This window comes from Silene latifolia, chromosome 10, assembly GCF_048544455.1.
Source record: "Silene latifolia isolate original U9 population chromosome 10, ASM4854445v1, whole genome shotgun sequence".
NCBI lineage: Eukaryota > Viridiplantae > Streptophyta > Magnoliopsida > Caryophyllales > Caryophyllaceae > Silene > Silene latifolia.
Genome location: NC_133535.1, coordinates 163,625,702 through 163,642,776, shown reverse-complemented (window position 1 = coordinate 163,642,776; position 17,075 = coordinate 163,625,702). Strand labels below are relative to the sequence as shown.

General features: G+C 35.6%; 1 protein-coding gene and 1 long non-coding RNA gene across 2 annotated transcripts; both read right to left on the bottom strand.

Annotated features, from left to right (window-relative positions):
* Positions 1–57: 57 nt before the first annotated feature.
* On the bottom strand, positions 58–2,710 carry LOC141608859 (F-box/LRR-repeat protein At4g14103-like; the record flags this gene model as incomplete). Its single annotated transcript, XM_074428205.1, has 3 exons — positions 58–899; positions 1,344–1,511; positions 1,826–2,710. Coding segments are annotated over 3 exons (1,506 nt in total), but the record flags the coding sequence as incomplete, so codon positions are not given.
* Positions 2,711–8,699: 5,989 nt separating this feature from the next.
* LOC141609517 (uncharacterized) lies at positions 8,700–10,777 on the bottom strand. Its single transcript, XR_012527449.1, has 3 exons — positions 10,709–10,777; positions 10,415–10,525; positions 8,700–8,865 (listed from the first exon to the last, which is right to left on the bottom strand). It is a non-coding gene; the product is annotated as an uncharacterized LOC141609517 (long non-coding RNA).
* Between the last annotated feature and the right edge of the window lie 6,298 nt (positions 10,778–17,075).

Below are 17,075 nucleotides of genomic sequence, written 5' to 3'. Positions count from 1 at the left end.
AATTTCTATCGTTTTCACTCCTAAACAGAAAACTAATGAATTTCAGGAGAAAAGTAACACAAATCAATCAAAATATCTTCATTCAAACTATTAAATAACAATTAACACCACAGTTCTTCCCCGAAACCGCAAATCCCAAATTAGACCCTACAATAACAAATTCTAAAACATGAGTTTTTTTTTCTTATTGAAAACAAAAATCTGGGTAGTTTCAAAAACGGGGAAAAGGCAGCAATAACCTGATGAAGAATAGAAGATCCGAATGAATCAAGAGTTAAATGCAAAAATCAATTGTAGTTTATTCATCATGTTTCCATATTTCCAATGGAGCCAAAGACTCGCTACTCTTTGGTTCGGCATTATGACGGAAAAATGGCTCACTAAAATGACCGCACTTCTTTCTCTTGTGAAGTAGCGGTCCTTCGATGCAGTTCTCGACCCAATTTTCATCTTGGGTCATTCGGAACAGCCACTGTGTTGCTAACACAAGGGTAAGGATGTGGGCGCCACCTAGGCGCTGGGGTAACGGTGCAGTTGTAGTCTGGTTCATCATCGGAATATATTATAGAACATGAGTTGGATGCCCTTGGTATCTCTTCGAGTGCGTTCTTAAATTGAATTAACTTAGGTGCGTCAAGTAGGATTTTGCCAGGTCCTTTTGCCATGGATATAACCAACTCTTTCAAAACAGATGCTTTACCAAGAAGAAATCTGATCATATTCAGTGCTTGGTCACGCCCGCTGTATTTATAGATCATGATTCGTTTGAGATGAGATTTGCAACATAAAGGGATTGTTTGAGTTAGTGCCCAGCTAGCAGCTTCCCAAGCAACTGCATCCGAATCGCCTGGTTCATGCACATCACATATCCAGAAATCGAAATCACACTCAAAGAAACCCTGCAAACCAACACCATTTTGCAACACAGTTAGATGCATCAGAAATTCAGAACTGTCTGATTTATGCAAATAACATTGAGGAGCATCATGACCAAAGAAACCCTGCAAACAACATACCATTTTATAACACAGTTAGATTTTTCTTTTAATGTCATTTTTTCTTAAAACGGGTATAGTTGTACAATAGACACAAAAATGTCAACGTTTTGTCAATCTCCTAAATAATAATGCCTTGATTCTTAGGAATTGCTCCATATTCCATTTTGGGCCTATTCTTTAGAATTGCACATTTCCATTTTGAGTAAGATTTTGTTGATAATATTCTCCTACTTTATCGGTGATACCCACCGCCTCACTCACAACCTTAATCCTTGTGCATAAAGTAAATGGCACATATCCAAAGAATCGGAGGTGAGTAGCACGGAGAAGAAAAAACGGACTAACCTCCATAAAAACAAGTTCTTCTAACAAAGGTGAACGATGAAAGATCAACAACAGCACAATCTCCCATCTTGCGCTACAACATGATTCACATAATGATTCCAGCCTCAAAGTTTTTAGATTACAAAACATAGGTAGTGGATCCTTCAACTTGGCAGCATGATAAAAACCCTTCAAAACAAAAACGTAGTGATTAGGCATTTTAAGACAGTTTTGATCCGGTACCTTGAGGCGGAACATGTACCACAACATCTTGTCTCTACAGTCTACACTCTGTATCTCACTTCTGTTGTCCCATTTGATTTTGGTGGCAAAACAATGTCAACTACACATCAACATTTCCCCACAACTACTTACGGTACAAGTTTTTCAGACCAATTTTACGCGTCTCTTAGATAAATTAGGAAATGTCGTGAAAAAAATAGAAGTGCAACAAAGATAGTAATATATAAACCAGCGAGGATGAAAAAGGTGGAGAGACAAACCTGAACAAACCATCCGTGCAGAGATAAATATTTAACATTAGACAAGGCTCTTGCAAGACTAAGCTGGTTCAGGAAAGCAGCCTCGGAAGTGAAAAATTCCGGATAGGGCACATAGATGATAGCTTCGGCTAGCGCATTCATATTTATAATATATTTAATTGCTAAATTGTCGGAATATTTAAAATACTGCAAGTTAGGGGTGTCAATATGCATGAGGTCATTGCATTTCTCTCGTTCTTCTTCATCTCTGCAAACCGTGAAGGAGAATCTCTGAAGCGACTGTGAGGAAATGACGAGACGGTCCGCCTTCTTCCAGAAACAATAAGTGATAGAGAGATCTTCAAGTACAGGGCAGTTTGAAACTAGCCTAGTGACAAAGTCATGGTCATTAAAAACAAAGGAATGGAGGTTAAGGATTTTCAAGTTAGGGAGACAAATGGGCGGGATTTCAGTGCTACTGTCAATCTCAAGATTGGAATCAAGCGTCAACACCTCTAACGATTGGTGGGCAAAAAGTCCGGGGGGAAGCTTAAATTCAGCAGGGTTGGGTACATGAAAGGAGAGGTCAAGTTCCCTAAGTCCACAATGGGCTAACGGGTAAGAGATCCATGCATAAAGACGGGCGGGTTCAAGTTTGGGGAAACAAGTTGCCCTACATCTGTGACCACTATTCCAGGAACGAAGGAAAGTGGTTTTGTCCCCACCAGAACGAAGTCTAAACCGGGTAAGAGGCTGCTGAGACAGAGATAATTTATGCAGGACATTATCGACAAATGACTCAAAAAGAGAGGAGCGCTCAACCAGATGGGGAAAACGGCTGCAGTAAACTGCTACTGTTACAGCACCTTTTCTGTTTCTGGTCCAAACTCCCCATCCACACTCCGAAAATAAACATCAAATCTAATTCGTTGATTTATACTGCGAAACGCAATCTGCAATTAATTTTGATGATGATGAACTAACCCTAACTACACAATTGGTAATAGATAACAACAAACAACAACAACAACAACAACAACAACAACAACAAGAAGCAAGTTTGACGAGATTCAGCAAAACGATCAATTGCTAAACAAATGATTGAGACGGAGGGAGTATCAATTGGTAATAACAATCAAGTCCTAAAGGAGGAATGATAACGATGATCAGGAATAAACTTTGATGATAAACATGCAAAAGGGTTTATCCTGCCTGGTCGTCTTACCATAAAACCTCGCTCGACTATTTTAAATTCCATCTCTATTAGTTTTAAGTTAAAACGGTCTTAAACAAGTATTGAAGCAACTTTAATTCAATTAAAACATTCATCATAAGAGTCGAAAGAGTTCAAATTAAGTGGAGAAAAAATGACTTACAAAGCAATAACAATTGATGAAGATGAAGATGATTACGGAGATTAATAACAAGTCCTAAAATAGAAAATAGGCTAGGTTTGTATTTTAAACTAAGGAAAATATATAGATTAGGTTTAGGAAATTATTACATTTTTTTTTTTTTTTTTTTTTTTTTTGATGACGAGGAGGTTTGGTCACAGACTTTATCTGTGTGAGTTCTTTTCATGGGGATTATTCCTCTCCGAGTGGTCTCAGGAAAGTGTTCATCTAGGGAATCGAACCCAGGACCTCGCAATTCCTCCTTAGGAGGCTTTGAGGTTACCCTGGAATTCCACTAGACTCACACATCTTGGGTAAAATTATTACATTTGTTTATCTTTGATGACCAAAAAATTATTTGTAAAAAATCAACCTAAAATAGAAAGGTAAATAATTTTTTTAAATAAAAAGATAAATAATTAATTGAGACATTTTTAAAATAGATTAAATAAACAAATAACCGGAACAAAGTAAATAGATATTTGTTCAAACACATAATGTTCAAAAAGAAACCCACCTGGCAGCTGGTTGTGACTTGTGAATCAACAACAAGCAACTTTGACGAGATTCATTGACTGAATGGAGTTGAATCAAATCGAATCGAATTTGAATCGAACTAAATTTGAAATTTGAACTAAATTGAATAGAGTTGTGCTGAACTGAAATGAGTTGAAAATAAGGCAGAAAGAACAGAGCCTTACAAAGCTATCAAGTCTTAGTTTGGGAAGATGGAGATGAAAGAGAAGATGATGATGATTAGTTGATTACGAATTACGGAGTAGAAGCAAACAACAAGTAAGGGGCGGAGTCTAATGGTTAAAATTTGGTAAAATTTTCAAGGGAGGAACAAAACCATACATCGATTTTCATATATTTCTTCTTTTGTATGTAAGGTGTTTGGTTTTCAGTTCAATTTATGTAATTTTATGTCTTATTTTTAATTTATTTGGTGATTTTATGGTTTTCTTAAAACAGAGTCATATAGCAAATAGTAAATAATTTATAAATGTACAAGAGTAATAGTAATAGATATATATACTCAATATTTTGTGGTTTATGATTTTATTCTAATATTTTCTATTAAAAAAAAGAACTGTATTTATTTGGTTTCAAATTTTGCCGGTACGTATTTTAATAAACCTTATCGTATACACGAAAATTCGTATAAGATATACGGAAATCCATATAATAGAAACCGTATAAAAAGGCAAACAATTCCAAAAATAGAAAGGTAAATAATTGACAAAGACACTCCTAAAATAGATTAGGTTAACAAATAACCAGAACAAGGGGACTGAGAGAGTAGATATTATAGATTGGGCAAAACAACCCGACCCGATTAATCCTCCCCGAAACCCGAAATACATCACCTAAATGTGACCTGAAACCTGAATTGACCCGACCTGAACAAGACCCGAGCTTTCTTGACTCATAAATGACCCAACACAATACCGCATTACCGCCCAATTCGAAAATGGTCCGACAAAACATATCTCTAAGTTACCCAAAAAAACTTGAAATGATTTTTTCTTTCTTATCCATTGACCCGAAAATGATCCGACCGAAATAACCAAATCTGCTTGAACCCAAATATAACCGACAAACATTAGAAACATACCCGAAACCCTAAATGAGCCGACTCGGTCCAAATTAACCCGAAAACAATGAGAGACCCGAACTGACCCAACCCTTTGCCGAGTCTAGATATTTTCTAAAACACCAAATGATCTATACAACCATTATAGCAAAAGACTAGCCCAATAGTTAAAGCCCAACTAAATAAATTTATAGACTTGTAAAAAAAATATACTTTATAGTTAATTTCGTAAACATGATATTTTATTTTGATAACTTGCATATAATAAAAAAAATGTCACTATTCATCATAAAATATCAGGTAATTAAAATAAAACTGAAATATGAGTATAATTAAATATAAATTTTTCTATGCTATAAGACAATGTTATCAGAAGAGTTGATGTTATTCAAATTAACCGTATTTGGCAAACCTTTGTTGGGTTACAGTTCTGCTTGCGTTTGGGCTATTTGGCAAACCTTTGTTGGGTTACAGTAATTACTTGCATCCACCACTTTCTTTTGCATTATATGTCCATCTTAAAATCGTTACCGTTGAGGGTATTTCAAAACGTTTCTACCAACATCTGACGATCATACGAAAATCAAATAACCATATATAGTTATTGAATTTGGTTAGAAAGTGTCATAATCCTGAACTTTTCAGAGATGATGAGGAACAACAATAGAGATACGAGCGTTTGGAAAGTCTCCATACTCGTTGAATATCACCATGCCACACAGACTCATCCAATCTCATTTGCAAACAATTTGGGCATGTCATGCATCACACGTCGAGTCTCACCTGTAAACAATTTTGGTTTAAGAATTTTGTAGCTAATGACCTAAGGAGACAATCTATTTTGCCTGTGTTATGAAATCAATTTTAAGCAATGCGCAAAGTCAAGAAGAAGAAAAAGAAGATGATGATGACGACGGAGAATCAAATTATTCATCAAACAATTTCCTAAAATACAAAGGTATAAACAACTGATAATAAGTTTCCAATAAATTATTCAATAATAATAATTATTATTATTTATAATTTATAATTATATCTAATCTAATTATACATAGGTAAAACAATTGATAATATACAAAGGTATAATAAAATAAACAAATGGCATGGTGGAAGATATTTATTTGACTAACGTTTGGCTTTGCGTGCGTTCGTGAATTGAACACTGTCTTGGTCGGTTAAACTCATCTACATATATTATTATTATTATTATTATTATTATTATTATTATTATTATTATTATTATTATTATTATTATCATCATCATATATTTATCTAATGTAAAAACCAAAGCTGCTGACATGGCATTACAAAATTTGATCTCAAGATGACATGTCAATTAATGAAACCACTAAGTTCAAAACATAAATATGGCAACAAATTTAAAGCTTCTTATAAAAGCTTCCTATAATAAAAATGAATTTAAAATAAAATATGATGTATTCCCTATCTTCTTTAAAAATATTTTATTTGATTTTATAGTTAACTTACGAACAACTATAATAGTAATCCAAATATAAATTTTATAGGAGCTTTTTTGAAAATCATTTTTCAAGTACTTTTTTTCCAAATTACACGGGTGTAATTATTTCCGAAAGCATATACAAGATAAAGTGGGCTGAACTTATCAACTACGAGTAATTAGTGGAAAATGAAAATCATTCATTTTGAATGAACATATAAATGTTTTAAAGGTGTTAATAGCAGTATGGCTCAATACATCTATATAACTAATTTTATCAATCTTGAATACTTCGTATATAATAATATACAGAGACTTAATTTTTGTTATAAAATATTTATTATAAAGTATTTTGATCAAAAATAAAATTGATAGTAATATATGTAATGACTACTCCTAACGTTCAAATAGAATATAATTACTAAAAGAGTAAATTAAAAATTACTCCCTTTTAAAATCCTGTTTTCTAAAATTACTCCCTTATATAATTTTTTCCTAAAATTACTTCCTTAATATGCACTTTTATCAAAAATTGCTTCAAAACTCCAATTTAGGTGACTTATTACATCTGTTTTTGAACTTATTCTCCATTGTTATATGTTTCAAAGCATAAATTGGCTAAGACACAAACGAAAGAAGTTTATAAAATGACGGAATGATAACTTAAGTTGGTGTTTTGAAGCAATTTTTGATAAAAGTACATTTTAAGGGAGTAATTTTAGGAAAAAATTATATAAGGGAGTAATTTTAAAAAACTGGATTTTAAAAGGGAGTAATTTTTAATTTACTCTTACTAAAAATTAATCAAATAAGTTAAAATAATGATACATTTACAAAATATCAAATTTTATATCGGTTACAAAAATAGTTAAACATGACTTATCTTCATTACAAAGCAATGAATTATGTTTTTTAGTTATTTGTATGTTTTACATAATTACATACAATTGCTAATTGTGATTTTTTTTTATAGCAAACCCGTGAATTTTCACGGGTTTAAACCTAGTTAGACTCAACGTGCTACTTTGCCCAGATACACAAATATGAAATGAAGAAGAGCTATCTCCTTCTAACTATATGAAAAGGGCACTATTGTCAATATTCATCACAATCCATCAGCATCCACCCTCCATTATACCATCTCCCTCCTTACTCCCCTTCCATTTCCCTCTCATCAATTTTGTTATCCAAACAGCCACAATCCATTTTTCCTCCCCCTTATCCCCTCCCCTCACCCCTCCTCCCCTCCATTTCCCTCCTAAAATTATATCCAAACAAACCCTAACTGTAATTTCTGACTCCGCCCCTATAACAATCTTATGAAGCACGATATAAGATACAACACATCCTATGTAATAAATTGTTTTAAAAATCTCAGAACAATCTGTATAAATTGATTATAAACTTCTATTACTAAGACATTGTAGAAAGCATTAATAATAATAGCACAAGAGCGTCGGGAAACGCATGAGCATCGAGAAGCGTAGGAGCATCGAGAAGCGCAGGAGCATGAACAACCACATTAGCAACAACAGGAACCCACATTATTATTATATATTAAAAATTTTAATGCCATGTCGAGATCAACATCTAAAGAAAAATTAAGGGAAGGCTTGAACAATACTAAAGAGGAATCTATATTTAAGATAAATTACCGATACAGCGAGTAATGGTACAATATTAAAAATGAGTCTAGAATTTTCCCGCGCTGAAAACGAACGGTAGTGCCTTTTACGACTTCAACACTCCTCCTGAATGCAGTCCATCCATTACAGAGAATGCGATCCTTGACAAACGTTACTCCATACTCATTCGTGACGAACCTCGATCTGATTATCATATTATGAACATTTCCAGCACAATCAACTACGACAGGTATAAGAGTACCTCAATCAATCGCGGCTCTTTCATCTTCGTTTAGAAGAGGCTGAAACATGCCTGATAGAATAACAAATCTCTTTTAATCATTTTTTTTTTGTAAAACCTGAGTATTCGCCGGAGCGGGCCCCATTGAGATCGGCGATAAAAATGAGGAGAGAAATTAGACCATCTACAACAACAATAAGATCTATACTCAAAGTTGATATTTTTTACAATTATTACCCCCACAACAACAAAGAATTTATCAAAATATGATTTTTTGTAAAACTCATCATATTTGGATGAGTTTCACAAAAGCTTACTTTATGATAAAGACTGTGACACCCTCATTCATTGCGGAAAAGTAAACACGTAATTCTAGAATAAAACTGTGACACCCTCACATTTAGCGTTAAATAAACACGTAAATTCTACAGAAAAACTGACAGGATATGTTTGTAATTGGTTCAACTAGATAAAACCTGTAATTTTAAAAACTTTTCTAAACCATTCACAAACATTCCCAAATGTAGAGTGCCAAAACCTGCAAATACTAACAAACTACTTTACATAACTATGCTAAAGACAAGAAAATATAGTGATACAAACCAAAGTAAAAGAGGGAGACATATGTCCCTTCAAAATATATACACAACCAAAAGTTAAAAGGTTTACTACAAAAATAGCCAAACTAGGTCCAAGGTTCTTTTGCTCACTAGCTCGTCTGTGAACCCATCTAATCATCATCAACCTGTCGATCGCATTTTATACAAACACGAAAGCCACAATTCAGTGGGGAGTAACTTCGAGTCCTCCCAGCCACGAAATGTCATATTTAATGTAACATGTAGTGTAACATGTAAACAATATGATAAACAATTTAATTATCAAGTATTCTAACCTATGAACACTAAACTGACCAAATTACACTATCATGTGAAACATATAACAAGCAGTAATCCAAACTTTATCAATTGTAACCGGCTTACATCTCACCTATTACAATTCATAAAATCACCATACAAGAAAGGACAATATATCAAAGACAGGCATAAGTTCTTAGTCCCGTCAATAGTCACTCTGTAACTCGAGTCTATACCACGAGGTAGGGAAGATAATCGAACCGGTATCTTGGCTCAGAGGTTCTATTAAAACATGGCCAAGACACAACACAACCCTAGCCTAAAATCTGCGCAGACCTAGACATGCGGATACACACCACCGCACCCAAGACCCACAATTTTTCTAAAACAAAGTGAGTACCCTAAGGAGTCCACCAAAGGGTTGGCTAGTACTTAAGCTGACCACTTACTATCAAAATAAGTAACGAGGTCATGCCGCAACTTGGATATAATCCCACCAAGTCAGGAACACAAAGGCTATTAAGCAGTGAACATATACTCGTCAAATACTATAAAGGCCTATCTATGACAAACACAACAACCTGCAAGAAGTATTCAATACCAATTCCAATTCTAACAATATTAACAATATTAAAGGTTTCAGGGAATCTAGGGCCGTTTCTATAATATAAGAAACTATTAAATTCAACCAACAACACATGTAAACTAAAAACTTAATAAATGGCCTAAAACAAGAATAAGGCCAATTATCCATTTTTCACATTAATTTTCATCCAACCGAATTTTTACCCGCAACCCCAGCCCTGCGACAGGTACGGGTTAAATTGCGGCTGACCAATCACACAATTGACTGACATCGATTCAGTCAAAGGGACTAAGGCTCAGTTTTCGGCATAATCATCCAAACATTACAATTATCGCTATAAAATTCATTTTGAGCCTATTCATTACAATTTCATTTTATAATCTATCCTAACATGTACAACTACCAATAAGCATAACTTCACCATCAAAATTTTATTTACTACTAACATTATTCATTTCATAAGACTACCCACATGTTACTTTTACTAAACATATCATTAATAAACCCGAAACTACAAGTAATGCATGAAAATCCGCGAAACAAGCAACGGGCCAACCCGGGCCAACCCCAAGGCAGCCGTGGGCCTGCCTGGGCCTGCCGGGCCTGCTGGCCGCCACCCCTAACCTCCGTTTTCTCCGTTTTTGTTCATTTTAACATCGTTTTAAGCATTACTTAATCGTTCCCATTTCATTTTCATACTAATATGTAAACTTAAACTAACAAAAGACATGAAATAGACATGAAATTAACCCATATTATCATGTGAAATTAACTACTCAAACAACAATCACAAAATCAAACAAGAAAACAAAGTTGTGACATTTATTCGTCGAGTAACTCGAAATAGTTACCTTTAGCAACAAAATGAGCAATTAGCACCTTGAACACCAAACCCTAATCTGCCAACTAACCACTATCTTCAACAATATACGAGTCCCCAAACTCGTCCTCTAAATCTTCACCTAAATAAACAATAAAAACACAACAATAAGCATAAAAATCGAAATATGCCCAAAATCAGCCAAAATCGACATAATTAAAACTGAAATTAAAATATACTAGGATGTAGATCTTGAAGAGAGGATTCCGAAAATATAAATTATGCGAAAATCGGACTAGAAACGAAGAAATTATGATGAAATTACCTTAGAAAGGTAAGAAAATGATGTTTTTGGCTTGGAACAATTTAGAATGTTCAAGGAGATGGAGTTGGGTAAGAAAAATCAGAAAGAAAGGAAGGGGGAGAGGTGTGCCGCGGAAAAGGAAAAGAAAGGAGCGGGATGACGGGATTTCATGAGTCGGTTTTGGCTCGTTACGACGATAATTAGAACCGTTTGTCAAATGCAAATTCCGACAAGTCCAAAGTTCTTAAACACGAGACTACAAGAAAATTGAGTACTCATATGACCCATTTCCAAAATCGTTTGCCCAATTTTCAAAAGAGTTGTCATTTTTTTCCGATATGCCCTTATTTCGAAATAAAAGGTTTTTACACAGTTTAAACTATTTTTAAACATTTCGAAACTATCAAAATAAATACTTTACTTCAAAATATAATAGAATTATATTTCTTTGAATTATTTTTACTTCAAATACATTAATATTAAATTCAACTTGATTAATAAATTACTTCCGCAATATAATAATGGTCCGAAATTACGGGGTACGTCAGGAGGTCATGCCCTAACTTGGATATAAACCCACCAAGCTAAGACACAAAGGCTATTAAGCGGTGAACATACACTCGTCAAAGACTATAATGGCCTATCTATGATGAAGGCCGAAATACTCACCTAGGACCTAGTCCCAGCTTGAATACTTTAGCCCCCACCACACAAGACAAGTAGGACACCCAATTAACCATAAGAGGGGCAAAGAGTCCAAACTTGAACATACAAATGATCATACACACTCTAGCATATGAAAGGCTACGCAAGAGCATATTTAGCTGACAATCTAACAATATCTCCAATATCAATAATAATCCAAATTCCAGCTAACCAACAGTACCATAATCCATGAGAATAAGCTAAAATGTGAAATGACAATCACAAATATCAAGGCATAACATAAAACATACAATAACAACCAATCTCACCTCAAAGACAAACCCTCGACCCGAGTCTCGCGACGGGTCATCGGTCAAATCGAGACTGACCGGTTTAAACCTAGTTTGACCAAACTCGTTCGGTCAATCTGGCCCAGCTCAGAGTCTTGGCCTACTTTGGCCCAAATCACAACATTCATTACAATATCATTCTCATGCAATATTCCAATTTCTATCATGTGAACACTATCAACATAAAGAAAACATTCCAACTTACAAAATAACTAATTCCACAAAATTCTCGTATAATAAAATAGCATAAATAACCGTTTCACACAAGGGTAAACTTTTCTATAAATTTTATTCGATAAAACGACGCCACTTACTCATACGGACTCCGAATTGAGTGATTCAAGTGGCTAAACCACCTAATTTTTCGATGCCGTTCAATCTGTCATATTTTTGGAAACATTGGAAACCGTCTAGGTCCGGTACCGACGCGTTCCAGCCAAAACACGGACTTGTCACAACACATAATTCCTCATCCAAATTTGTTCCAAACAATAATATACAAATGGGTAACATAAATTAATCATAAGCATACTCATCTTACTCCATTCATTCATTTATCAACGAGATCGTCTCAAACAACAACAAACAACAACAAACGACAACAAACAACAACAAACAACAAATACAATTACTAATGTGACATTAATTCGTCGAGTGACTCGGAATAGTTACCTTAAGCTAGAAAAAGAGAACAATAACACTTGAGAAAGAGCCCTAGAAACCGAAATCACTCATCATCTTCTACAATATATGAGTCCCCTAACTCATCTTCAAAATCTTCACCTATACAAACAATAAAAACATGTTAATTAGCCTTAACTCGAAACCCTAGAAAAATGTGTATTAAACAAAATTGGAGGAAATGAAAATAAAGCTTACTAGTAGATGAAGATTAAAGAGAGGATTCCAAATATATAATTTTTATGAGATTTGGTGGAGAAATGAAGGATTTATGGTGGATTTAGGGATTGTAAGGAGGATTTTTGAGATGAATTTGGTGTTTGGTGAAAGGAAGAGATAGATTGAGAATTGAGGAAATGAAAGATGAAGAGGAGACCCATGAAGGATGGAGGGTGCAGGGTTTGGGGTAGGGTGTTTGGGTGAGTTTCAATTGTTTACGTTTTGGTTCGTTTCGACGGAAATTAGAAATATTCGTCGAACGCGATTTCCGAGAATATTAAAGTTCTTAAACACGATTTTACTAAAAGATTAAGTACTCATATGCCCAATATCCAAACTCGTTTACCCAACGACCGTAAGAAATGGGAAAATCCCAATTTTACGACTTTTATCCGAAATCTATTTTATCAAAGGAAAAGGTTTAAATATAGTTTAAATCACTTTTAAACATTTCTAAACTATCAAAAATAATTACATTTCTTCAAAATAAAATAAGATTATATTTTGTCAAATAAATTTTATTTCAAATAAATTAATATAAAATTAAAATAGATTAAAATATTACTTTTAAAATATAATACAGGTCTTCCAATTTACGGGGTGTTACAATCATCCCTTCTTTTAAGAAGTTTCGTCCCCGAAACTTAGAAGAAGGAACACTGTATATATGTAGGTCTATCTCTTTAAAATCAAGTAAACAAAATCTTCAAAATATGAACGTAGGAAATATAAGTGTCTTTTCAATGGAACGGAATATCCTCGTCGGCCGTTCAAGAACATCAACATTCCAAATCAAAGACATAAAAATATATATTTTTACACCAACAAATGAGAAAACCAATTATCGGACGTCTCCAATAACGAGCTTTACCACTCATTGACGTTAAAACCAGTGGAAAACATTAAAACATTTTCAAAAATCTTTAGTTCGAAACTCTATAATAAGGATAATAACTCCACTAGCTATGACCAAACTCTAACTACGACTTTTAAACAACTAAGCAAGGACTACTAACGCGGAGAGTATTTAAGAGAAGGAGAGGAACACTCGAAAGGATAGCTAAAACTCACAAGAATTAGATAAAGGAAAGAGAATTACCTCACGAGAAGAGTTCGGGATATTTAGCTAACATAGAAGATTCAGGCTCCCAAGTTTCTTCTTCGACATTTCCACAACGCCAAAGGATACGAACTAGAGGCACCACTTTGTTTCTAAGTTGCTTGTTTGCCCTTTCGAGGATTCGGATCGGCCTTTCTTCCAAAACCAAGTTAGGCTCCAAATCTGGGATTTCCTCTTGAATGACATGGCTCGGATCACTAATGTACTTCCTCAACTGAGATACATGGAAGACATCATGAACCTTGCTCAAATTCGGGGGCAACTCCAAACGGTAAGCAACGGGACCAATCTTCTCAAGCACACGGAAAGGTCCAATGTATTTGGGACTCAGCTTTCCTTTCACACCAAACCGTTTCACCCCTTTCATATGTGACACCTTAAGGAACACTCGATCATCAACCTCAAAGGCAAGTGGTCGACGACGGACATCGGCATAAGATTTCTGTCGGTCTTGAGCGGCTTTCATACGCTCTCGAATGATCTGAACCTGATTGATGGTCTCAGTCACCAAATCGGGTCCCAACACATGAGCATCTTGAACTTGATCCCAACAAACAGGACTACGGCACTTCCTACCGTATAAAGCTTCATAAGGTGACATCTTGATAGAGAAATGATAGCTATTGTTGTAGGAGAATTCGACAAGAGGTAAACATTTCTCCCAAGAAGTGTGGAAGTCTAAAGCACAAGCACGGAGGAGGTCCTCTAAAGTCTGGATAGTCCTCTCAATCTGCCCATCTGTAGCGGCATGAAAAGCGGTACTCATCAGTAGCTTACTACCCATGGCTTCTTGCAAAGCAGTCCAGAAACGGGAACAGAATCTAGGGTCACGATCTGAAACTATATCCTTAGGCACTCCATAGTAGCGTACTATCTCCCTCACATAGGCCTCAGCTAGGACAACTAATCTCCACGTCTCCTTGATAGGTATAAACCTAGCACATTTGGTCAATCGATCTACAACCACCCAAACAACATCTTTTCCACTCGCAGTCTTAGGTAAAGCCATCACAAAGTCCATGGAGATGGACTCCCATTTCCAAAGGGGAACATCCAAAGGTTGTAGCAAACCCCCGGGTTTCCGATGCTCAATCTTCACTTTCTGATAGGTAAGACACTTGCTAACATATTCTAGGACATCAATCTTCATCCTAGGCCACCAAAACTGTAATCTCAAGTCTTTATTCATCTTATCACCACAAGGATGAATAGAGTAAGGAGAAAGGTGAGCTTCATCAAGGATTACGGATGGCAATGGGTAGGATCTGGATAGGATCGTATAAGATCCAGATCCGATCCATATTTGCAGGATCTGAAATTCCCATATCCATATCCGGATCCGCAGGATCTGGATTGGATCAGGATATACCATATCCTTTTAATAATAAAAGAAAAGTCCCTCTTAAAATATGAAAAGATTGTTTTTTGTATTGTACTACGACATAACATACCATTTTCCTTTATTAGATACTAGTAATAAAGCTAAAGTTCTAAAAACATAAAAATAAAGTCTTATGAAATTACAATAACACTAAAAAAGTATCTTTTTTTAACCAAAAAATGTTAATCAGAAAAATCAAGGTTTGATTTATGAAAAAAATTAAAAGAACAAAGCATATAATTTTACTATTTGTTTAGCTGGACTCATTTTTTTAAAAAAATGAAATAAAAATGGATCTAAGGGTAGGATCTGGATCTCGACCGTACGATCCATATCCATATCCTTATCCACTGGATCTTAAATATCGCGATCCATATCCGCTCCGTAGGATCTGGATCTCAGGATCTGGGCAGGATCTGGATTCTGTTGCCATCTCTATCAAGGATCTTCTTCCTCAACTCGGCTACTCTCGGAACATACATCCTACATTGGTAACGAAGGTATCCATCACTATCCACCACACAATCCTTAGCTTGCCCAAGTTGGATTTTTGCTTGAATGGACTTGAAAGTAGCATCCTCAGGTAGGCAAGTACGGATCTCACGGTAAAAGTCGGGTTCTGTACTCAAGGCACTAAGATAGTCAAAGCCCTTCCCAACAAGGCTTATCCCTAACTTTTGAAATTCCGTGGTAAGTTCATAAGGTAACACACGGATAGTGCTCAAAGAGTGACTAGTCTTCCTACTCAACGCATCGGCCACCACATTTGCTTTCCCTTCATGATAAATCAACTCGGCATCATAATCATTCACCAACTCTAGCCATCTTCTTTGCCTCATATTCAATTCTTTCTGGGTAAAGATATACCTCAAACTCTTATGATCGGTATAAATGCGGCAATGAACTTCAATAAGGTAATGCCTCCATGTCTTCAAGGCATGTACCACGGCGGCTAATTCAAGATCATGAGTCGGATAGTTCACCTTGTGATTTGTGAACCCTTAGTTGTCGAGAAGCATAAGCAATAAACCTTCGGTTTTGCATCAAGACACAACCTAGGCCATGCTTTGAAGCATCACAATAAACATAGTAGTCCACACAATCCTCAGGTAAGGTCAACACCGGAGCGGTACTCAACCTAGTCTTCAACTCCAAGAAGGCATTCTCACACTCATCGGTCCACACAAACTTAGACTCCTTCTTCAACAATTGAGTCATCGGTCTAGCTAACTTAGAGAAATCTTTCACAAATCGACGGTAATAACTCGCCAAACCAAGAAAGCTTCGAATCTCAGTCACATTTTTCGGACTCTTCCAATCAACAACGGCCTCAATCTTAGAAGGATCTACCTTAACACCATCTTTGGATATGACACGTCCAAGAAAAGTTACTTGATGCAACCAAAATTCACATTTCGAGAACTTAGCATACCACTTTTGACGATGTAGAATGTCTAAGATGATACGGAGGTGTAGGGCATGTTCTTCATCATTCTTTGAGAAAATCAAGATATCATCAATGAACACCACCACACACTTATCGAGGTACTCACTCAAGGTACGATTCATTTGATCCATGAAAATAACCGGAGCATTAGTCAATCCGAAAGGCATCACTTTAAATTCGAAATGACCATATCTCGTGCTGAAAGCAGTCTTAGGAATATCGGATTCACGAACCGGAATTTGATGATAACCCGATCTGAGATCAATCTTAGAAAAGGTAGAAGCACCACGTAATTGGTCAAAGAGATCATCAATTCGTGGAAGAGGATACTTGTTCTTAATTGTCACGTGATTGAGTTCACGATAATCAATGCAAAGTCGCATAGATCCATCCTTTTTCTTCACAAAGAGGACGGGGGAACCCCAATGAGAAGCACTAGGCCTAATAAAGCCTTTCTCAATCAAATCTTCAAGTTGAACTCTCAACTCCTTCAATTCGGAAGGTGCCATACGATAAGGAGTTTTAACAATAGGACCGGTTCCGGG